We start from the raw sequence: 24,552 nt of genomic DNA on the forward strand, positions 1-24,552 counted from the left end.
AGAGATGGGTGTCTGATTATTGAGCTCGGATGATTGACTTTGATACTATAAAAGAAGCTGTTTTTAAGTCCATCTTTGCAATGAGCCCTATAATAATTTAAAACACAATTTTTATATATATATATATATATATATATATATATATATATATATATATATATATATATATATATATATATATATTATTATTATTAGCTGTAATTCTACATGGACTCCGTTGTGCAAGAAGACAGCCTCTCCCAATTTCTTTCTTCTCATTTTGAGGCAACTACATTTCAACCAACGTTTTACGCTGGTTTTCTCGATTAAAGCATGAAATAACGCTCTCGATACGCCGTCATCTATCAAAATGATTGGTATTCTAGTTGTTGCCATTCTAGTTTGTGCTCAGCTTGCTTACTGTCCCAGAAACCCAAGCTGTCTCCGGGCGAATGTAACGTCATTTAAGAAAATCAAGGTTTATTAATCAACACCCCCTGGTTTATATACTGCCTACACAAAAGGAAGGAAAAGAAGAAAATACCTTTAAAAAAAATTGCTTTTTTTATATATTTTAATAACAGTCACTCTGGAAAAACAGCAGATGTCTAATGACTACATCTGTTAAAAATAGCATTGGTTTTAATTTTCGTCTTCTTGTGCTCTGACCCATCATTTTCATCATCTGCTGTGTGTCTGGCGCCACCCTCTGACTAAGAGCAGTACTGCTACTGTCGTCACAGCACAGGAGAAGGGGATACAGTTGGCAGAATTTATATCACACATGCTTCTTGGCCTGGATGGATCAGCTGGGACATAGAAATTAGGCATTAAGCAGGATGGAGTTTGTACCTGGAAGAAGTGAGCATAACCGATAAACAACAAAACAGAGAATTGAACATCAGCGTAAGGAGCGTGACCGCAAGTTCTGTTTCCCTAAAGAAGATTATTTCTGGGCTTTCACGTGACAACATTTGAAAAATGCCAAGTTTTTAATTAAATGAAGTGCTTCCTCTTTTTTTGACAAAAATCAGGTTTACACACCAATTCTAGACAACAGCCCTGATTTTAATTAATGAAAAATTTCAAATGTTCTCTTGATGCCGCTAGTATGAATCCAGAATATTTCCCCAAAATATACTCTATAAACTGATCAGCTGATTTTTCAGAGCAAGATATGAGCAAATAGGTGTTTTTGAACTGTTTACATCTAATTATTTTAACTTATTTTAAAATAAAATGTATTCAGCAATAAGCAGATCTGAAAAGGAAAGACCGTAGTTTATAGACTATGCTCATAGACAAAATTTACCCACCAAAAAAATATTTAACAGGAAAAATTAAATAAAACACCTAAAAACAGAAAATATATAGTTTTTATTTTATTTGCACATATGACTCTCCCACAAAGTTAAAAACAATTCATCAGGAATTTTAACATTTTAACCCTGAAATTATTTATAACATACTGTAACATTCACAAACATCGACATTCTGTACAAAGAGCTTTATTTGGAATAATCCTACAGAAAAATATACAACATAGAAGTAACACGTATAAAATAATGTTCTTCCTGAGTGTCTTTACGGGACATAATTTAATGGTTTTTCTATGCAGTTAGCGATGAGAAATATTACAGTTTAACATGGATTAAAGCACTGTCCTCGCGACCCGGTACAGATAAGCAGGTCTAGATAATGGATGGAGAGATTAAAGCATCTCCGGTTTTAGGTGAGAAACTAAAGGCAGTGCAGATCTGATACACCAGAATAAAGCAGTCCAGATCTTAATGCTTTATGAATTAAAGCATTCTGTTAAAACAAAATTTAGAGATCAATCGGTTTCTTCCTTTTTCATCTGAAAAACTGAAAAAACCCAATCACACTCTGAGTGCCCTCTGTCGTCCACAGTGGCTCATTTCCTCTCTGTTCTCCAGTGGTGACACATCTGGAGGCGTGTGAAGCTCCTCGTCATTTAAAGCGTCTCAGCCCTTTATCGCAGCAACAGCATGGCACTGGATAAAAGTAAAGTTCACAGTCCATCTTCTCTAAACACTCCCCCTCAAAGCGCTGAAAGCCTGTCCAACATGGCTAATTAAGCTGTCTCCGTGGGGCCGCTGCTCATTAATTAGGATAAAAAAAAACAGCCAGTGTCTACAGCTACATGTGTTGTTGGAAAAATAATTAAGAAACCCAAAGTGAGGAGGAGCAGATGAAATGCTTCGTCTCTTGCTCAGTCATGGCCACAGCCCTGACAGCTTCGTCTCGCGGGGATGATCTGTATTCTTGATGGATATCGGTGTGAGGCGAAGCGGTCCGCAGAGCAGAGGGAGCTCACAGCGACACACAGATACAGGGGTATTTGAGGCGCACGGGCAGGTCGCCCTTGTTGATTTGGTAAAACTCCACCAGCTGCAGGATGTCAATGAAAATAGTCTTGCCGTGGTCTATGCTGAAGTAATGTTTGCCCTCCTCCCAAATCTGCAGAGAGGTCGGATATATAGCACATTTATTCATAAAGCACTTTCAATCAAAGTGCTGTACAAGCAGGTGAAACAGATGTTAAAAAGACATCTAAAGAGCATGCCTGTCTGACATCCAGAGGAAGATTGTTCCAAAGATTAAGCGCCCAAAATGAAAAAGTTAGCTCAAACAGTCCTAAGGTCTTTTTCCTGACCTTAGGCACAATCAGAAGGCCAATTCCCCGGGAACGGACCAGTGTTGTATAGTAACGAAGTAAAAATACTTCACTACTGTACTTAAGTATATTTTGGAGTACTTTATACTTTTCTCAAGTATAACATTTTTTGATAACTTTTACTTCACTATATTTCTGAACTTAATTGCATACTTTTACTTCAATATATTTTCAATGTTTGCTTTAGTTACTCGTTACAAAAAGAGTAACTAAACCATGTTCTTAGTATACACCCCCTGGTCTAAATTATGCCTGCACTTGGTGGTGTACAATTTTAAAGTGCATAGCACTTACTTGAAGAAGGAAAACTGAAAGCTTACAAAAAGGTTGTATTTTCTATTTAAACTTGATCTAAGTTTCTCCTGCACTTGACTGTTTATATTATTTCAAGTGAATTTGACTTTCTAAGTTTACCAAAATCTAAAAAATGTCATTCAAACTGCATTTGCTTTGTTTTACTTTTTACTTATATGTTTTATTATATTACTTGAGTACATATATTTTTACAGTAATTGTCTTACTTAAGTACAAGACATTTCAGATACTTTAAGACTTTTACTCAAGTAACATTTCAGTCAGTGATCAGTCATTTTAGAGAGGTACTTATACTTTTACTTGACCCTGAGATTTTAGTACTTTATACAACACTGGAACGGACGGTACATAAATATTGACAATATAATTTAAATAAGATGGGGCAGGTCCAATTTACAGGTTAACAAGAGCACATTGAAGTCAGCTGGAACCTGACAAGTAAGCCAATGGAGAGAGGTCAGCACCGGGCTAATATGCTCATATTTCCCCGTTTTGGTTTAAGTACGAGCAGCAGCGTTTTGCACCACCTGCAGAACTCTATGTTTTTCAGGCAGTCCAGACAGAAGGGCGTTACAATAGTGCAAGCGTGACGTTTCAAATGAATGGACAAGGACTTCAGCATCCTTGTAATAGAGTACGGACTTGATCTTGGCAATTCAGAGATAAAAAAAAAAAAGGATACGCTAGACACCTCCTTAATGTGCTTCTCAAATGCAACAGTCTGAACAAAGATAACAACTAGCTTTTTCAATTTGTCAGTACATTGTAAAACAGTTGCTTTAACCAAACAGATGATGCAGTTTGAGGTCCAATGATCATCATCTTTGTCTTTACTGAGTTAAGGAACAGGAACTTCTCTGAAAACCAATTTCTAACTGGCATATATACTTTCAAATAATCAGCATAAACGGTGGAAACCAATTCCAGAGGAACATAATTGTCCAAGCGGCACAAAATAGGAGAAAAGCAGGGGACCCAAAAGAACAGCCTTGTGGAACCCCATGCCTGACTGAGCAAGGCTGAGACAGAACATTATGAACAAAACGTGTTGAGTTCTGCCAAACAATTAAGACTTCAACCACATCAGCACCTTGTAATGGAGTAATGCTGAAGTCTCTAAAGTAAGATACGATGATCGACTGCATCAAAGGCAGCATTATGGTCAGAAAACAAGACAACTGAAGGATGATCAGAGCTGATATTTAACAAGTCATTAACCACTAGGGGGCCTTTTATTTGGGTTAAAGATGATCTTGGAAAAAGTGAAAGAGACTTACCGGCGTCACAATGTAGTGCCTGACCTTCTGCTCATAACATAGCGACAACACGAAGCAGTTTTCATGCATCTGGCTTCTACGGACGAGGAACATCCTGAAGATTCACAAAATAAAAACCATCAATGAGGATTTTTACAAAGTATTAAAAGCTCAGGTTGACTTATAGGTTACTATGGCAAGATAACGAAGAGTGTTTTACCCTCTACATTGATAAAGAGGGTAAAACACTTTCTACAAAAGTCTATTTGGAAAGTTTTATCCAGAGTAGAGCTGAAATCTTTCTAAAAATGGCAAATGTTTGGTACAGCACAAAGCACTAATAATAATCATGCTTTGTGTTCTCTGTAATTTCATTGCAAATAGGACGACAAATGGGGCCCAGTGGGTAGTTTTCTTTTTAATCAGAAGGTTGTAGGTTAAATTCCAGCTTTCTCCTGTCACATGCCGATGTGCCCCCAGACAAAAACGTACAGCGACATGTGTACACCAAATTGCCTACCGACATCTGAATGGGGCCATAACGTTATATAAATCCCTTCCATTTACCTGCAACATTTGGTCTAAAATAATCTGCGTGCACCCAGATCTGAATTTAATTTATTCCTCAAATTAAGCAAAATGTAGCAAGCAGTTTTAAAGAAAAGTGACAAATCTTGTTCTTATTGCTATAAAGGAACTCACGGCTTTTTTCTATTCCAAATAAATTAAAAAACACTTTGACCCACCCCCTAACATTTATTAACTGTAAACCTCTTTATTAAAAGGCAACCCAAACCCCAAAAAATGTTTTGCATTTACAAAAATTTACAAATCCCTTTCCCACAAAAATTAGAGAACTTTATTTGTTACACCAAAATGATATACTGGTTCATGCTCTTGAGCAGAAAAAAAAGATTCACAAAATGTTTTGAACTTGATTTTATAAAAAAAAAAAAAAAATCCTTTTTTTGGCGCACTTTCAACATGACGATTTTTGTAAACGTGGCTATACATTTGGTTGCCGCTGCATCATAATGAATAAAGTATTAAAATTAAACTGAATTTTTCACTAACGTTCACTAAAATAGTTTTGCATAGCAGTGGAATTCATCCTGAGATTAAATTACAGGTAATTTGGCAAGTAATTGTCCAGGATTGTATTTAGGGTCATAAGAGAAAATGGAACACAGATGCACATCACGCTTTTCAGATTTTCATTCGAAAAACATCTTCATCCGCTTGACAATTAAGAACTACTTTATGTTGCTCTGTTATATAAACTCCCAATGAGAAAAACTGAAGCTTGTGTCTCTTCAGATTGTTGGATTCTGGCCATCTTTATCTTTTAAAGAACCTGATTTTATATTTTATTAGAAAGTGTGCATTCTGACACATTCAGAAACAAGGCCAATATACAGGGGACAATCCCAAATTTCTTAACATTTTCCTTCGGCAGCCGAACTTGGAATGAACCAGCAACGAAAACTCCAAAGAAAAACCTTTAGAAAGCCTAAAATGGATTTGAAAAGATTAAAAACGTTTCTGTTCTAGAAACAACAATCACTGAATGACAATTTTTCATAGCAGACAAAGCAACAACATTTTCTTCACTTAAATGGTCCTCACCCGTCTACCAGGCCCTGCTTCTCTATCAGCTTCTCTGACTGCCCTCGGCTCAAACCGCCATGAAACCATGGATGGGTCTTGTGAACGTCTATGAGCAAAGAAAAAGACAGAGGGAACCTTTTTAGCTCCTTGTAAAGTGATGTGTGGAGTTGTACCCCCTTTTTCCCTCCGTTTGATGTGGACTTACTGGAAGTGCAGGGCTCTGAGCTCATGTTGGACAGGCAGCACCTGAGGGCTTCTCTCTTCTGTCAGAAAACAACCAATGGCAATAATCAGTGTCAGCACAGCTATAAACACTTATATATAAAAAGGCTAAAACATTATCTTGAACAAAAAGTATGTTGTAGGAGAGAGAAATATCTACATTAACAAAAAAATGATTAAAATACTAAAAATGCTTAAAAAAAAAAAAAACTATAAAATAATTTCAAGTATTAAATATTTTTATCTGAATACAAACTACATTTATAAAAAAAATATATATATTGCCAATTTTAACCAAAAAAATAGCAGAGGCACCTCTGAATAAATCAGAGGCTGCGTGAATCAGTTACAGGGAGGGATGTAAGTGCAGCAATTTCAGAGGGAAAAAAAAAACATTACCCATTAAAGATTATTTAATATATTAACATCCCGCTTTGTAATCTAGTGGAATCTTTGCTCATCCATGACTCATTTTGGGAAACAGATTTCAGTTCTGCAGGAGCACGGTGACACTGACTGACCACCTGTCAGCACTTTCAAAGGGAGTGGCTAGCTAACAGCTGATGGTTTACTGAACAGTCTCAAACAACACGGGAGAAGGGGGGGGGGGGACTAGATCCATTGCTCGTCTCTTTAATAAAAAAGTCACTAAAAGCGGTCTGAAAAGTTCATAAATAATTTGGAAGAGCAAAATGTTCAAAGAAGTAAAAACAAAACAGCGAATCAGCACCGTCCGTCACCTCGTGGTACTGATCAAGCACGGGGATGGAGCGGTGATGATTCAGCTTGTCTGCCTCAGACAGAACAGAACTCCACTGAATTAGGGCTGACAATTAATCAGAATAATTGTGATTAATCGATTATTGAAATAATTGTCAACTAAACTACAATCAAATCATCATTAACTGGAGTATACAGACTCTAAAATGTGCCATTTGATTAAACCCACTTAGAGCAGCAATTGAGCCAAAACTGAAGAAAAAAAATACATTTTGTATTAATGAAAAACCTTCTTTGTAAATATACTCTAGAACTCCTCAAGTGACAGTTTTAACTTCACCTGGTCCAAATCTATAAAGAAAATCCTATTAAGCACCTTTTGCTATCTGATTATAAATTTGTTAATTGAAAAAAAATCGTCAAGAAATTAATGAATCAGCAAACAGTTGTTAGTTGCCACCCTAGCTATATTTTCTACCGGTTGGGTAAACAGGGATATATAGATAAGACCTTAAGAATGAAACTGCCATGTTGTGAGCAGTGAATTAAGCGGTTCAGAAAATGGACGGATGGATGTTTTTACCATTTGCAATGCATCTAAAATGTGCAATAAGTGTTTTGAGTTCAAAATACTTGTTTATTACGATATGTTAATTTACTAAGAGTATCTCTTCAGATTAAATCAGAAAAAAAAAAATTGATAGATTGAGCGATGACTACTCTGAATACCAACCAACTCTCGTAAAACTGTTACTTAAAAAAAGTTGGTGGGTTTGTTTATCAATGTAATAACTGCGGTGTCTGTCAGGATCAGCCTAGCATAGACAGAAAGGTCAGACTGGAAGCTGTTCCTTCTCACCCTCCAAGCCTGTCCTTCCTCCTGCTCTGCACTCTCCGCCTCTGTCGGGTTATCGATGACCCGTCCTCCAGCTTTCCCAGAGAAGTCCATGGCCACCAAGCTTTCCTCCGACTTTGACTGCAAATAGCATACATATAGTTCAACTACATGCGTGCAGAAATTACAGATTTAAATCACTGCGCTGCGTCATGCGAGACAAACTGACTTTCCTGTCTGCGAGCCTGGAGCCATCTGGGATTGGTGGGGAAGACTTGGGAAACTTGAAGTTGTGCTGAAGCAGCTTCCCATACTGAGTACACAAAAACAAAAAATTATTTCATATTACTGCCTCTATTTTGATAACGGTATGATACACAAGAAGTCCAGTTTATAAATAAATATGATGAATAAATACCTTGAACAATCTGATAGCAGAGATCCAGAGTGTCCGAATCTTTTCTGTCTCAGCACACATGATCTTTAAATCCTTAACTGCGCCTTGATCCCAGGTAGGCTGAGCAAACAAACATGTATATCAGGAGTTTGCATCCACTCATCATGGGCATGAAGTGACACTAATTTTGTGTTTTAATTGATTTAGACAAACTCTAGGGTGAAATTTCTAATATAACAGTTGGTTTTCATTGGCAGAGGCTCGATGTTTAATAGAGAGGCAATGAGATAAAGTTTGAGGAGGATTCCTTGTTGAACTGCGGGTGATGTGTGCACCAATCTCCTCTAGATTCTGAAAGCAACTAGATGCCTTTTATACTTGTTCAACCCAGAGTGGTTTACAGGAAGAAACCATGAAAGGGGGCAATCAGAAAATAGAAATAAACAAGAACTACACAAATCTAACACCAACAAAATAAAGGGTATGCATTACCACCACTACAATACAAATCAATGCAAATAAACAAATCTAAGCTCAATCACAAGAATAAATCAAAGCATTACACTTCTAAGCATTCCCCTCCTCACCTCACCCTGTTGAGGAGGCAAACCAGGAAGAGGCGAGTGTTTGTTGGATTGTTAAACTTTGTAGAAAATTAATGAAAACACAAATTGGCGTTATGCGTTCTCTTTCAGGAAGACTAGTGGAAGAGTTGCAAAAACTGATTTTTAAAAACTGCATTTGCAGTTAGGAGTTTATCTCTGCCAGCGTCGAAAAAAGATTTTTTATTAGAGCAACCAGTACTAATAAATGGAAAAGTCCAAATGACTCAGGGAAGATCTAAGGAGAACTGAGATTTGCACATACTGGTAAAGTCTACTGGTAAACACATGTAGATTCCCAGTTCATACAATTATACTAAAGTAAAAGTGATTTGGATACGTCACCATTTTGCAAAAACCAGGAACAAGATCAAAACAACACGAAAAGGAAATAGGTTAATATATTAAGGAACAACCCAGGGGCCACAAACCCTCAAATCCCACATAAATTGGATATTGGAACACCAGTGTCACTGCCCACAGTATAAAGCCAGCTTTTCATCAACATGGACTGAGAGGGTGTTAGCCAAGAAAGAAGACCCTGCTCTAAAGTAAAACAAAAATAAAAAAATGTTAACCTCAACCAAAGCTGCCCACAAGTATAAGCCAAATATCTCGGGGAAAAAAAGTTTCACAGTCAAATACATGACTAAAACGCATGGAAGCAGAGACAAAAATAATATTTGGAGAAGTCAAAGTAAGGTTTGAAAACCTAACAGCATTGTACCCAAGCATGGCTGTGGTAGCATTATGCTATGGGGCTGCTTTGCAATTAATAATGGAGTGCAGAAGGTGGATGGAGTAATGGAGGACAATCACCTCCAAGTCCTTAAAATGCCCCTCTAACATTCAGATGTTTGAAATGTAATATAGTTGAATGTTGCAGCAGCACAATTACCCCCAAAACCCATCAAAACTGTTCTTTGGCTGAATCAAGGAGCTTAACGGTAATCCCTTGAATAACTCAAATTAGTGAAAATTTGTGGGATTTTCAAATTAACTCTTATTAAATATACTGAAGCAAGAGCGATCTCAACCTGAACCAAAAAGTGCAAACGGGTTGCATCTGTTGGACTTGTAGATGTTTCACTCAGCATGTCACTTGTGCAACCTGCTACAGGAAACTATTGCAGAGATGGGGGTAAAAGAGTGCTTCCTGTTATTCTTAATAGGGTGTTTCTGGTACAGTTTCACCCATTTTAACTCAAAAACAAAACCAGAAAAAAAAAATGCCTCCAAAAGCTCCATTTAGATCAAGAACATTATTGTTTGAGAAGGTCCTAAGAAAGCAGTTTGCTCTCAGACTGCAAGTTCACTGGTGGTTCCTAGAGTCTATAGAAGTAGAATGGGAAGCAGATCTCTTAGTTATCAGGCTCCTCTCCTGTGGAACCGACTCCCAGTTTTAGTTGGTGAGGCAGACAACATTTCTGCTTTTAGGACTAGGCTTAAAACTTTCCCGTTTGATAAAGCCTGTAGTTTGAGATTCATTTAAACGTTATTTGCAATTATTACTGCCAATCACTAGAGTCCTCTGGGTCGTTTGATTTAGCTTTGTTTTAGTTTTACACTGCACCTCGCCCAGTGCGTATATTCAACTCACTTGTTGCTACCGATAACCTAATGTTTTATTTTTTTTTTTACTTTTTACATACAAGATGCAGCAATAAACGTCTTTTACAGTGACTCTTTCCTGAACGAGGAAACATAATTACTTAAAAGAATTACTCCTGGGACTGTGTACTTTCTGTTTTCACCCTTAAGATCTACTGATTGACCATTCTTTTATATTCTCTTAAGACAGGGCCACTAACGCAGCTAATGCTGCTAACATCTCCATCTAGTCAGGTTTTGTTTCTCATAGAAAGTAGGCCTACTCCTGGAATAGATTTTCTTCTGTTCCGTTTCAGGCACTCTGCTGGAGGTTTATTCTTGTTAAAGGGGAGTCATTCCTTTCTACTGTGGCCACATGCATGGCCTGGAAAAGGGATTGCTGCAAAGTCAGCAGCTTTAAGCAGTTAGGGGTTCCCTAAAGGGATAACATTTGACCAACTGGCATAAACCCTCTTGCAATATGTTTCTGATCATTTTGAACGGTGTGTCACTGAATCTAATCGGTCTACATACCGGTAATTGAATTTTACTTGTATCAGTTTGATTTAATATGCATTTCTGTATCTTTTAAAATGATTTGAGTTTGTTTTCCAGAAGACACTTAATATAAAAAAAACGAAAACATCCTGCTGCCTTTTTAATGATCCTGTTCTGCTTTTAATACTGGGTTATTTTAATCTTCAGATAACTGTTACTGTAACTGGAGGAGAGCATAGCTGCCAACTTTAACTAGGCTGTTTGTAGCTATCCTTCACAAAGCCATTACAAGTTCACAATCAAAAGCTTTGTTTAAAACGACAAATATAAAAAAAGCAAATGTCTGGACTGTTTATACCTTGATACAGAAAGTGAAGTCAGTAGGAGATCCGTACAGTTTGCTGCCACCAATCACTGTGTACACATTCGAAACATCCAGGTCGGCAGTGTAATGCAGATGCCGAGGATCCTGATTCCCAAACACAGATTGTAGAAAACAAGTCAGGAGGCACATTCATAAAAGCTAAAATTTTAGCAACAAATCAGGTTCTGTAGAGAACCTGAGAAGTTCCCCAACCTTCTCAAAGCCTTTGATGGTTTTGTAGAGACCAGACCGTCGAAGGACGAAGAACCCCTTCTTCCAAGACTTCTTACTGGTCTCCTTTAAGTGGAGAAATCCCTGGATCTGAGGCGTTGTTCTAGATGTAATCAGATTCTGTTGAATGACCAGAATTCAGTTCAGTCTCACAAATTTAAAACGGCATACAAACTGATCACTGTTGTGCTGCATTGCTTTGGATAGATTCCAAACATTAGTTTAAATATCAATATTTGTTTACAATCTAAGAATCACCAGTTTCAAAGTCACTGGTAGTAATGTTGTAAAAAAAAAAAAAAAAAAAAAAAAAAAAAAAAAAAATTACACAACATTGATTGCTGGTTACGCTACTGGCTGTGCTGTCCCCTTTAAAAAAAATAAAAAATAAAAAAAACATGATTACTGAGAAAATTTAAAAGGCTCCACTGTTTTCAGAAAAAAAATCTTCTTATGTTTTCTGCTTCTAAATTTTTTTTTAATTCAATTTATTTATTAATTAATATATTCAATTTAACTTTCAGCTGGTGTTGGTGTCACTCGTTTGTGAAACAACAGCAAACTACTTTTAACACATCGGCTTTGGATAGTTGTGCTGCAGTGGGTTTCTGCTTCAATTTCAGCTTTGTACAACTACAGTTTCTGCTTCAGTTCTGCGCCTTCAGCATATTACAGTCAACTACATTTATCGAGTAAATGCAAGATTTTCTTAATAAATAAAAACACTTTCCTACAAGTTAAAATGCTGCTTGGCAAGGCAAGTTTATTTTATAGCACATTTCAGTAACAAGACAATTCAAAGTGCTTTACATGAACAGAACAGTGTCCCAGATAAGTGGAGTTTAAGAACTAACTGCTGTTTCATGCCTTACATTTTTTCTTCTTAAATATACAAATTATATCTTCTCAAAATGTCTTTTGCACATTAAACAACTATTTTACCTGAATGAAATCTTGAGATGTCATCTTCTTCTTGGTGTCTGTGCTGTCTGAGATCATACTCTCTGGGAAGAAGGTCTGTAGGACAGATAACAGGAATTGTTAGTAAACTGATTTACAAAACTAAAAGACTATAGATTTGCTTTGATTTTTTTTCTTTTCAACTGTTGCTCTTCAACGTTTATAAGTGTGGAAAAAAATATCACTGCTCATCGTTTATGTCAAATGGTTCAGATAAAACCTTAATTGAAATTCTGCGACATGAAAAGGGGGTGTGAAGAAATTGAGAAAGTGTCCAATTTCCCAAAGGCTCCAGAGGGAGGCCGGTTAAGTTTCACTGTGGTAGCATGTTTGCATATCCACAAATGCCTCCTATTTTACAAGATATACATCACACTCCACACTTGTTAGCACCCATTGCATAGATTTGTTAATAAAACTTAAATAAATTTAAATTTTATTGCAACAACACATTTTTCTACATTTTCTGTATAGGTTCTGCTGTTGAAACAAAATATTCATTCATTCTAAAGCTTTTTACACACCTTTGCCATGCAGAGAGGATGCTAAAGCTACTAGCCATCATCGCTGACGATTTGGCAGTTTTAGCTAAAAACAATGTGCATAGCTATTAAACAGCCACATGGGATTGATAAAACATTACGCAACTTCCATAATGATACAAAAGAGTTTTGAGGAGTCCTTGACACTACAAGTGTTTCAAAATCCTGTATTTTCTCAAATGTCCTTTTTTTCCCTGATTGTATTCCTGAAGATGTTTCTGACAGCACAATATATCAAGCTTTGTGCCAATTTCAATCATTTTAAATGATGCAGCTGCACAGATGTCCAACTGGAACCCACGTCTGTGGCTTTTAGTCAATTTAGTCCTGCACAGAACGTTACCTGCCAAGCAGAATAACTAAACGCCATGAACGCAGGCTTTACATACCGTTTGTTTATTGAAGAACTCGTACTTGGCGTAGTTTTTGGAAAAGTGGAACCTCGCCTCGACGTCCACAGACCAGGCGGCCTGAACATCCAGCACGATCTCGTGGTCCTCCAGACATCTCTCTGAAGAAGGCAAGACGAAAGCGTAAACCCAACCGGTCTTCGCGGCCCCGCTTATTGTGCATTTCACCCCTCAGGTTTACCTAGGCCCAGGGTGGGATAGCACTCGAGGAGCGCCCAGTTCTCCTGATCGCTGCAGTGAGCCAGCTGGACCAACAGGTTGCACACTTCTCTGGCTGTTGCGTGGCGAGAAACTGACAAGGACCTGGTAGACCCGTCCTCTCCGTGGACTTGGACCACCTGAGGAAATATACACCACATCCCCTTCGGTTAGACAGAGACACTGGTCCAATTACAAAGCAATTGTTCCAGCATTGTACCGATTATTCTTTTCTGTCGCACTCAAATATTTTGCATCAAACAACTTCAACTTAATAGCAGACAAAGAAACTTAACATGTTGGTTTAAAAAGCAGTTTTCAAAAGGATTTTATTTTATCAAGGGAAAAAAAAAGCTTTCCAAACCAACCTGGCTCTATTTGTGAAAAAGGTAATTCCCCCTACAAGGTTGTGGCAACCTTGGTGGTAATAACGGCCATCATGTGGTAGCTGACAATGAGTCTTAGTTTTTTTTACATGACGGTGGACGAATTTATGACCAACTCTTTTCTATAAAATTGTTTTAATTCAGACACATTTAAGGGGTTCCACCGTGAGCGGCCTAGTCAAGGTATCTCAATCGGATTCAAGTCCACACTTTGACTAGACAACCCCAAAACTGTGGGGTTTTTTGTGTTTTTTTTTTTTTTCAGAGAAGGATTTAGTGGTGTGTTGTTGTTGCAGCACTTTGAATCATCTTACTGAAAAGTGCTTTATAAATAAACTTGCCTTGCCGATAACAGTCCTGCTGTATAATCCAAAAAGACTTTAGGCGTAAGATCACAAACTTTTAAAGCTGGAAATTCTCCCTCAGGATTTTTATGCTACAGACCAGAATTCCATCAGCTGTGGCAAACCGTCCAGCTCCTGAAGCAGCAAAACAGCATCACGCCACCCCCACCACGTCTGACAGTTGGTATGATCTTTTTCTGAAATGTTGTAATAGTTTTATAAGAGATTTAACAGAACATAAAATTTCCAAACCACTCCTATTTTGTCCCAGTCAAAATATTTTTCAAAAAAGGTCTTGGATATCGTCAGGATGTTTTTAGAAAATATGAGACAGGCATTTGTGCTTTCTTTTGCGCAGCAGGAATTTTGAAATTTGGACTCTCCCTTGGATTCCACTTTCATCCTGCCTCTTTTTTATTATTAAAGAAAGAGACTTAAATGTTTCTAAGGAACTGAGAAGCCCTCTACATTACATTTAAAGAGTATAATTTTTTTTAAGGTATATGCTGAACAGGATTTCAGCATATACCTTAATATATGAAAAATTTGTTTCACTTTGGACAACGTATTTTTTTTAAATAAAAAAAAAATAGTTTTTAAACACAAAGAAAAATAATTTGTTTGTACTCATCTTAAAAACGTAACACTGTCTGAAGTACTCATCCATGAGCATTTAAAGAATAAATCCCCCCCCCTTTTTTTTCTAACTAATTATTGGAAAATTTTGGGAATGATTCTTATGCCAAACCTTCTCTGTTGGCTTGTACTGACCATTCACCAGAAACCACAACAAGCTATGCTGACTGCCGTCAGTTTCCTTGAGTATCTGAAAGCCTGTAGATTTTAGCGGTTCATTTTCCAGGTGATTAACTTCTGACGCTTCGATTTGATTCTAGATTACACACCCCGACTCATACTGAGCAAAAAACAATGACCAAACCTCAGATTAAAAGCCAATTTGTGAGGCCAAGAACCATTCAAGTCCTTCAAAGGTCAAGAACCTTGAGTACAATAAGCTTTGCGGGTCAAAAATAAACTTTAATTGGCTTCTAATATCGGACTCAACCGGCATCGGTCCTTATGACAGAAAACATCTCCTTGTTCCTGAGGGTAAAATGCTAGAACCTTCCTGGCGTCAGTCTGGACTAGGAAGCAGCTCTGCACATACCCGAGAGATCAACTGTGCGCCGGTAATTAAACCGGCAGGATCATTCTCTGAGTGAGCGAGACAACGTCTGCGTCCAGCAACAGGTTTTAAAGCAAAAAAAAAAAAAAAGACAAACCCGCCCGACCAGGAGCCCATCAATAAATGAGAACAGACTGGTTGGGCGAGTGCTGGAGTCAGACAGGCAGAAATAATGACTGCGCATCGACCTGAGAGGATTACGGAGGAGGAAAACTTCTTTCTATGGAAACCTCTCGCTGCACTCTGACTCACTTCACATCGCCAGGACACATTTGGGTTCCAACAAAGCGTGACAACAACACATATTGGATCACAGATTCAAGAATGACAACACAATGTGCAGTTTTTGATACGCTTTTTCAACACAAAGACACATTAACACTCCTAAATGTTGAAAACGCCAGACTCTGTGTGCCCTAAGCATCAAACTTCAGCATCAATTCTAGTTAAAATTATGGAAACTGGTGCAGGGCGATAGTAAGGAATGCACCGTGAAAATCGTGTGTGTGGTGTTAAAGGCCCTGAAGGCTCTGTTGTCAGATTTCTGAACAAAATTTCATATTGACAGAAGTTCAGAAGGGTTATGTGATTCAACATGACCAATCTTTTGCTGGTCACTTTTGCCTATCGAGTTATGTTGAAATACATTTTCTTTCCTTTTCCCAGCTGTTCAAAAAGATGGCAGTAGATTACAGAAACTGATAAATGATAAGTCGGCGTAAAAAGAGGTGTAAAAAGCTTTTAAAAAAACTTTTAAATGATTAACAGGGTCTCCAGATTTAGTCTGAAAGTAGTCATGGTTTAAAGTGTCTGAACTGTATCAATTAAAGTAAAATTCAGTGTCATACCTTTTTCGGTGTGAATAAAGAACAGGAACAGGGGAATATCACACAGAAATGTGAAAAAGAAGTAGCAACACTAAATTAATACTGGTTATAAATGGAGCAATTAGGAAATCATGAAGGGGAGAAAACTCATGTTAAATACAATTTACTAACTACTAAACAGTTTGAAATTGTTCATATAGAGTTGCAACATGATTAAACAGAATATCATAAGATTTATGGCTTAATTACACAAACTGGCATTTTTAAGACTTTGGAAAATATTTGATTTATAGGTATTAAAAAAACATATTGCAGTTTATCAAAAAAATTGATTAAATAAGAATTATTCCATGAATTATTGCACTAATGCAGATTGGCAGGGAGGTGACCAGCCAGTGGTCCTGCTGAGGCGTAATGGAAGCTAAAGTTGCTTTAAAGGCGCTCTTTGGCTCGTCTATTATTGGCTCTGGTGTCTCATCTTTCTACTGATATTCATTCACAGTATTGGATTTAGGTCAGGTCAGTTTGTCAGACAGAGTTACCCAATGATTATTACAGCAGGTATCTGTACTTTTGGCTGTGTGGACAGGTAGGTACCAAACCAAGCCGGAAAACAACATTAGCATCTCCATAAAGCTTGATGGCAGACGGAAACCAATGACCACTAAACCTCCATGGTAGATGGCTGTGCTGACTTAAGACTTGATAAAACTCAGTGGACCAACACCAGCACACGACATGTCTCCACAAGTCATCACTGACTGTGGAAACGTCCCACTAGAGGTCAAGCATTATGGATTCTGGGCCTCTCGGCTCTTTCATATGAAGGACTTTAAGTCACTGAGTACAAGTCTCTAGTCCTTCCTTTTCAGAGCTCGGGTAAAGATGCTTATACAAGTCAGTTTATACAAAGGCTGACATTTGTAGCCCACGTCCTGGATACACACTGGTGGCTCTTGAAGCTCTGAATCCAGCTACAGTTCATATATTGTGAACCTCTCTAGAAACTCTTGACTGAGCACCATTTCAGTGTCCTGTCAACTATTTTATTATTCCTGTTGGTTCCCTTTAGTATGCTCGTATAACGCACTCTAAACAGACAGATTCTTTAGAAATATCTTCTTGGGACTTACTCTACTTCTGGAGGTTGTCAACGACTATTTGCTGGGAAACTATGGAGGCAGCAGTCTTCCTCAACTATGAAACTTTGTAATTTTCTGAGAAACTGGATTTGGGTTTTGCATTGTCTGTAAATCACAACCATCAAACTTAAACAGAAATGAACTCTTAAAATATATCACTTGGTTTTTAATGAATATATTAAGTTGTACTTTTTTAATTTAATCAAAAAGGTAAATGGCTTGTACTTGTATAGTGCTTAATCAAGTCCAACCACTCCAAAGCACTTTACACTACATTCAGTCATTCACCCATTCACACCCTGACGGTGGTGAGTTATGTTTGTAGCCACAGCTGCCCTGGAGCAGACTGACAGAAACTAGGCTGCCACTTATTTCAAACTACAAAAAAAGTTAACTTTTCATAAAGATTATAATTTATTGAGATGCTTCCACCAAGCTTAGGCCAAGGAATTGCAAGAGCTGGCAGTTTAAGACATTCATTTTTATATATACATTTTTTTTTTAACTATTCGCTTGAATCTGACTTAGTTGAATGGAATTAAGCTCATTGCATAGATTAAACAGTTTGATTTGAATGCATCCTGTGTTTCTTTTAAAAAGGGACCATGTGTAACTAATTTGGCTTTCAAGGTGGTAGTGCACCCACTGGGGAGGTGCCATGTTGCGTCGCCATTTCTGAATTCAGAAGCCGAAATCAGAAAGGCGTTAGGGAGTTTGTCCTGTAACTAGCGGGTTACTCGTTCGAGCCCCCACTCTGACCGTCTCAGTTGTTGCCGCTCCTGCAGGCGGTCAGAGGACCCGATGTATGGCAGCCTCACTTCTGTCAGTCTGCCCCAGTGTGTAAACACAGACTATAAACACAGTGCTCTGAAATAGTCATATGCAGTAAATTAGAATATTATTGAAAGGATCATTTATTACAGGAACTCAATGAACTAAAGGAAACATTACATAGATTAACAAAGCCTGAGGATATTTTAAAGCCTTCACTTATGTTAATTATTTTATTTCCACCTCTGGTGTTACGTTTTTCATTTAGAAATGAGGGCTTAAATGTTGTTTTTCAAAATGTACTTTTAATCTGACAAACAGGCCTCTTAGAAATGCATATTCTAATTTACAGAAATAAATGTAGGTTTGGAAAATGGATGGATGGATGGAATATGATATATGGAGCAACAGAACAAATTGGATTGTTAGGGGGGTCCCTTTGCAAGGCATAGACAGTTTTTGGTATGGTTCAAAAGAAAAGAAGAAGGAAAACTACTTCTCCCACCAGTGCTGTTTAAGAGCACTAATCTGTTGCTTTTTGTTGAGGCCCAAGCTGAGCATGCTTGGATGAGTTGGCAATGTGTGCGAGTTCATGACATTTATTAAATATATAATTATGTCTGAGCCACAGTGACATCACAAAAGGTGCGCCATCTCCAGCATTTGTGTTCCTTTTTGTTGAATTATGCCAACAAGGGCTCATGTTTCCAGAAACCAAAACCAAGATGAAATACCTGCAGGCGACATTCAGGGCCTACAGAACAAGATCCAAATTTTCCACGAGCTGCGTGTCAGCCAGTTCATTTTTTACTATCTACTTATTAAACAACGCAACCTTGGCCAGTGTTGCACACTGACGTGCAAAATAATTACAGACTTGTTAATTCTGTCAGCATTTCAAGATATGACAGACGAGTTGACAATACAGTTAGTAAGTAATACGGCCTGCCTTGTCAATCACTAAAAACCAGAAACTTTAACTCAGAGCAAGTTTAGACACATAAAGAGGATCCATTGAATGGAGTCATCCGTTGGATCCTGCAGACCTGAGCCGTGGTAATGGGACTGATGGAATTTGCAAAGCCAATTAGGGCTGCACAATATTAGTGAAATGTTTAATGGTGAGACTCTTGGCAATTATTCCAATGAGAATATGAATTAAAATCAACATTTTTTTTTCCTCCAACTTTTCCTTTATCATAATATCCTCATAATTGTGGGCTTTAGCATCTGGGTCACCAAAAACGTAGGAGTCAGGAATGGTGAAAATATCAGCATGCATAGTACTTGAAATATATCCTATGAAATACTGCATCCAAACAGTCCTTTGCAGTTTTTTTTTTTTTTTTTTTTGTTTTGTAGAATATGACAATGCAATAGGATGCAATATTCAATTCCAAAATACTTTATCCCAAAGGGAAATTAAATGTATATTATAGCTCAACATTACAGTCAGGCAGTCTTGTAGACAGCTCAGGGGTCCAATCATTGAACTATATTATATACTGGAGAGCTGATTTTGCTGAAAAACTGAAGTCACTGGCCGCCATCTTGCTACTCCCTACTCTCACAGAATTCCATAGGATTTGGCTGTAACAACAATTAGTTTTCTGGCTGTGTGAAAACATTTCACAGGTAATTCTACAGTCAGTGGATGTACTAATACTATCAACTACTAGGAAATGTTTTTATTACATTTGACATGTTATTCATATTAATGAATAACATGTAAAATATTTTTTATATATATATATATATATATATATATATATATATATATATATATATATATATATATATATATATATATATATATATATATATATATATATATATATATATATATATATATATATATATATATATATATATAAAATTTCAGCACATGACTTTCTCAGTACTTGATAGTTTTAGAACATAACATAAAAGTATATGGCATTTGACATTTAAAAAGTTTAAATCAGCAGTGGTAACACCAATCTCAAAGAAGCTTTGACTTGGCTGCAAACTACAGACCCAGCTCACAATTATCATTGTTCTCAAAAATCTTTGAAAAAGTAGCCTCTAAGCACTGACCATCTCCAAACAAACAGTCTGATCGAGCCTTTTCAGTCTGCTTTTAGATCAAACCACTCAACAGAAACAGCTCTTGTTAGAGTAGTAAATGATCTGTTGGTAAATGCAGACAATTGTACTTGGGCTTTACTATTGCTGGACCTAAGTGCTGCATTTAATACTAAGGACCACTGAATTTTACTGAACAGACTTGAAAACTTTATTGGTGTCAGGGGAAACACACTCTCATGGCTGAGCTCCTATCTGTCTGGTAGATCCCAGAGGCATTTATTACTTCAGTTGATCTAACATCTGACAAATCACCACATCACAACAGAGTACAATTTCACATGATTCAGGACTTAAATATTCTCCTTTCTGAATTCATATATGAATTTTCCTCAAAGTGGTTATTTTTGCATTTTATCGCTGACATTGCTGCTCGGCATCAATACTCACGCTTTTGTCGCTTGACTCTGATTGAAGTGAAAGGTTGAGCAACGAAGAATGGGGGAGGCTGCACAGCTCTGGAAAGGGGTTCGGTATGGGGGAAACAGAGGAAGACAAAAATTCACCTTCTTTCTTCCTAAAAAAAATGAAATGATAAAATTAAGAAAGCAGCAAGACGTTCAGGATCACGCTTCAAGGAGTACTGATAAACAGCTTTATGTTCAAAACTATTTTACATGTGGTGGTACTTTCCTTTGTATTTTCAATTAATCTAATCAGACAGAATGGATTGATGAAGTAGTAATATTCGTTTACATGAAAATAGAAAGGGGAAATTAAGTGTGTTATAAGTATGCAAATATATTTTCTACATAACATTTTTCTCCACAAGGTAAGAAATAATCAGAAAAGTGGCAAAGAGGCCAACAGCAACTCTTGGAGGAGCCGGTGGGATCCACTGCTCATGCAGGGAAACATATAGCTAGGAAAAATATTAGTCATGCACCCCAAAAAAAAGCCATTGCTGTAGTTTTTCATAAGCCACATAGAAACATAGTGGTAAATATGTGGAATAATAATAATAAATAATTGAACTTTATTGATCTTACAATGGAGAAATTCACTTCTGCATCTTAACCCATCCCCTTGGGGAGCAGTGGGCTGCCACTGTGCGGCGCCTGGGGAGATGACTATAAGCCCCTGTGGCTGAAAGTGACACATTGGTATCACGTTCATTAAAGTAAATCAGTCCCTTCTCAAATAAAGGAAGTTTAAACAGTTCCTCAGCACAGCCTCAGCTTGTCTTTAAGGGTATCTACTGCCTCCCAAGGAAATGGGCTACCCTTTACACACTAGCTAACCTTCTGTTAAGTCAGCACCCGCGACCTCCTCCATAAGCCCAGTGACTCACAGGAACCCTGTCGTAAGTGGTGCCTGTGAATCAGCCAGAGCGTCTGTGGCTGCTGGTCGTACCTGTTTGAGGTGATCGCGATGGGCTGGGAGCGGCGGACGGGCGGTGAGTCAGGTACCAGGGAAGTCAGGGTTAAAGTGGAGTTGCACAGTGACACCTCTTCCTCGCTTGACGAATCCTTCGCCGCCGAGTCCTCGGAAGCTTTTGTCGAGGTTTCTGCCTGCTCCATCATGTTGGCTGTGGGAGGAGGAGGAAATCAGGCTAAAAAAAAAAAAGGAGCTTGTGGAAATGCATATTCCAGTATCTGTTGGGCCCTTATTCATTTCGTAGGATTTGTTCACTGTTACACATATATGCTTGAAAACAATAAAACATTTCCTCAAAATGCTTCTTTTAACTCAAAAAAACAGAAGGTATTTTTATTGCTTTTAAATGGAGGATAAAGAAACAATATGTAATGCTGTTGCACCAACACTCCCGGGTTCGACCTGAGGTGTTTCTGCAAGCATGGGTTGTCTTTGGGGACTCTGGCTTCCTTATACACTCCAAAAACATGACTTTTAGGTCTCTCTAAATTGCCCCTAGGTTTGTGTCAGGCCCCTGTGATAGAATGGTGATCTAGTCAGGGTGTACCCTGCCTTACGCCCATTGATCCCTGGAGATATGCATCAGGCCCCCTTTGCAGCCCTGCATGGATAAGCAGGCATACAATGGAAAACAAATAAATATAAATAAAAAGAAAATGGTTGTCTGTCCTGTTTGTGTTGCCCCGCGATAGACTGGCGACCTGTCATGGGTGTACCAGCACCCCCCATGACCCCACAAGGGATAGACGTCTTAGAAAATAGATGGAGAATTGTGGCAATAATCTATCCAACCTTTCATTTACCTATCAAAAATTCATCAATCCATCCACACATTTTCTTTAAAATTCCTTCCCATCTCTGCATGTGTGAAACCATCCAATAACCAATCAGCCTGATTGGTTGATTGATTGATTGATTGATTGGTTGGTTGATTGAAAGCTGGTTTGAAACAGGCTGGAGTGTGGTTTGGGTTGGTTACTTGTTTACAAGCCTTTAAAAAAAAAACATCTTACTTTTCCAGACATTTGTTTTTCGGTTGTCTTACATGACATAATTCTTAAAACAACAATCACAAACTCATTCATGCCAGTCTTTTGTGACACTGGCTGGCACCTTTCACGTTGTTGTTGCTGTTGCTGCTGCTAATTATGTGAAACCGGGAAGATCAGTAAATCCCGGGCTTGGACAAACAACGCTGCACGAACAACGGCACGGTTGAGTTGTGTGTTTGTTTGTTTTTTGTTTCTCAAAATAGAGTGATGTGGCAGTGAGCCAGAGAAAAATCTGGACCTGAATTTCCACAAACGCGCACGACAACACCCAGAGACGCGTGTATTTCCACACACTAAACGTGTGGAAATATAAAGAATGCTCGTGGTGTAAAACTATTATTTAATGCCACAAATCAATCAAACTGCATGTGGAGGGGCGTTGTAAGACGCAATCGTGCATATAGCGTGTTCTTAAAACTACAACTAAAGAAAAAAAACTTGTTAGTTGCCTTTTCGTGAATTTATAAACACTTTAGAATAAGTTGTATGAGCCAGTCATGTTGGGAACTGGTGTTAAAGAACGCAATTAGACAGGTGTACTTTAATCCCTTTGAATTATGATAAGAAATTACTTAAACGGCTGTCTTCCTGATGGAGTTTAAAGTCAAACTGCGCCAAAAAGCTCTCCCCTGTCCCATCAAAAGGCGCAAACTCTGAGTCGGGATGCCAGAACCTTGAGGTTTAAGCCGGACCTCACCTGTCTCCCACGGTGTTCCACCTGAGCTCCTAACCGCACGCTGAACGCGGCGTGTCTCGGCGGGTTTCTGCCATCCGACTCTTGTGTCTTGGGAGTCAGACACTCGGCGTCATGTTTCGTTTTTCCAATGTGGGTAAAAGCTTGATGCCGTGACAGGGCAGAGGTGAGAGCCGCGTGCGAGCAGAGACGTCAGAGTGGGCGGAGCCTGTCCAAGCAGGTGCGGATGTTGCTTCATTTCCGTGTTTCTCTATTTAACGCTGACCTTTTTTTTATATATGTGTTTTTTGGTTGTTGTTTTTTTTTCCTACAGTATAGCCTACATAAAATGCGGGCATTTGATGTTCTAATTAAAAAAAAAAAAAAAAAAAAAAAAAAAAAAAAAGCACAGCTCACCATAAATCATGACCTAGAATAACAAACATCTAAACGTCGTGTTTTATTGACTGTGGGAGGAAGACAGAGGACTTGGACAGCATCCACACATGCGCAGGGAGAATATGCCAAATCTATGCAGAAAGACCCCCAACCAGGATTTGAACTCGGGACGTTCTTGTTCCAAAGCAACACTGCTGCTCTACCATAGATGAACAGCTAAATGGACAGAGATAGAAGCAATGTTGCAATTTTGTGTATGTTACTTCAGTACCATGCATACTTTTGAAAGGCATCAGATCATATACTAAATTAGATTTATTTATGATTAACTGTGAGGTCTATGGGGTCAAAAGCTGCATTCACATAAGGACTACCATCAGGTAACAAATCCAACGCATGAGACAATTCGATGAACAATGTTGGATTGACAAGAATTAAATGAAATTTCTTTTAATTTAGGAATATTTTTGGTAAAAACATAACTGCTAATTTCTTACAATTCTTAGTCAGTTTCAACAATTGATGTGCTTTCTCGTCTATATCTTTGAAAAGTCCCTTTACAAAGCACGTTGCCTGTTTGTGTTTTTTCTTTATTTATCTAAGTTTATGTCAGAGTTGAAAGCAAAATTTTTTTCACTTCTTTTGCACCGGCTACTTTTAAGAAATTCTTTGAATTCAGTATTTTTCCTCCCCATCTTACTTTATGTCTGTCCCTGGTTTACTGCCAAGTTTTGTTGAACATGTTTCCCTAGTTAATTGATGTTTTTTTATGTAAACAAAGAGGAACAATTTCAATTTGAATTAATTTCAGATTAATCTAAATATTGCAGTGCATGTTGTGTATTT

The 24,552-nt window shown here is 37.9% G+C and overlaps 1 protein-coding gene across 2 annotated transcripts; it reads right to left on the reverse strand.

The window, feature by feature from the left end:
• Positions 1 to 1,471: 1,471 nt before the first annotated feature.
• On the reverse strand, positions 1,472 to 23,547 carry grb7 (growth factor receptor bound protein 7). 2 transcript variants are annotated; one of them, XM_021316537.2, is made up of 15 exons: positions 23,332 to 23,547; positions 21,559 to 21,757; positions 20,596 to 20,722; positions 13,409 to 13,565; positions 13,207 to 13,328; positions 12,258 to 12,332; positions 11,298 to 11,435; positions 11,079 to 11,189; positions 8,052 to 8,150; positions 7,863 to 7,946; positions 7,658 to 7,774; positions 6,062 to 6,119; positions 5,875 to 5,962; positions 4,270 to 4,363; positions 1,472 to 2,460 (listed from the first exon to the last, which is right to left on the reverse strand). In XM_021316537.2, the coding sequence occupies exons 2-15, from the start codon at positions 21,726 to 21,728 to the stop codon at positions 2,314 to 2,316; spliced, it is 1,587 nt and encodes a 528-aa protein (XP_021172212.1). In that variant the 5' UTR covers positions 21,729 to 21,757; positions 23,332 to 23,547; the 3' UTR covers positions 1,472 to 2,313. The 2 variants fall into 2 exon arrangements, with proteins under 2 accessions (XP_021172212.1, XP_012718283.1); XM_012862829.3 differs by having other exon boundaries at positions 21,559 to 21,733; positions 23,332 to 23,546.
• Positions 23,548 to 24,552: the final 1,005 nt, after the last annotated feature.

Source organism: Fundulus heteroclitus, chromosome 10 (genome assembly GCF_011125445.2).
Source record: "Fundulus heteroclitus isolate FHET01 chromosome 10, MU-UCD_Fhet_4.1, whole genome shotgun sequence".
Taxonomy (NCBI): Eukaryota; Metazoa; Chordata; class Actinopteri; order Cyprinodontiformes; family Fundulidae; genus Fundulus; species Fundulus heteroclitus.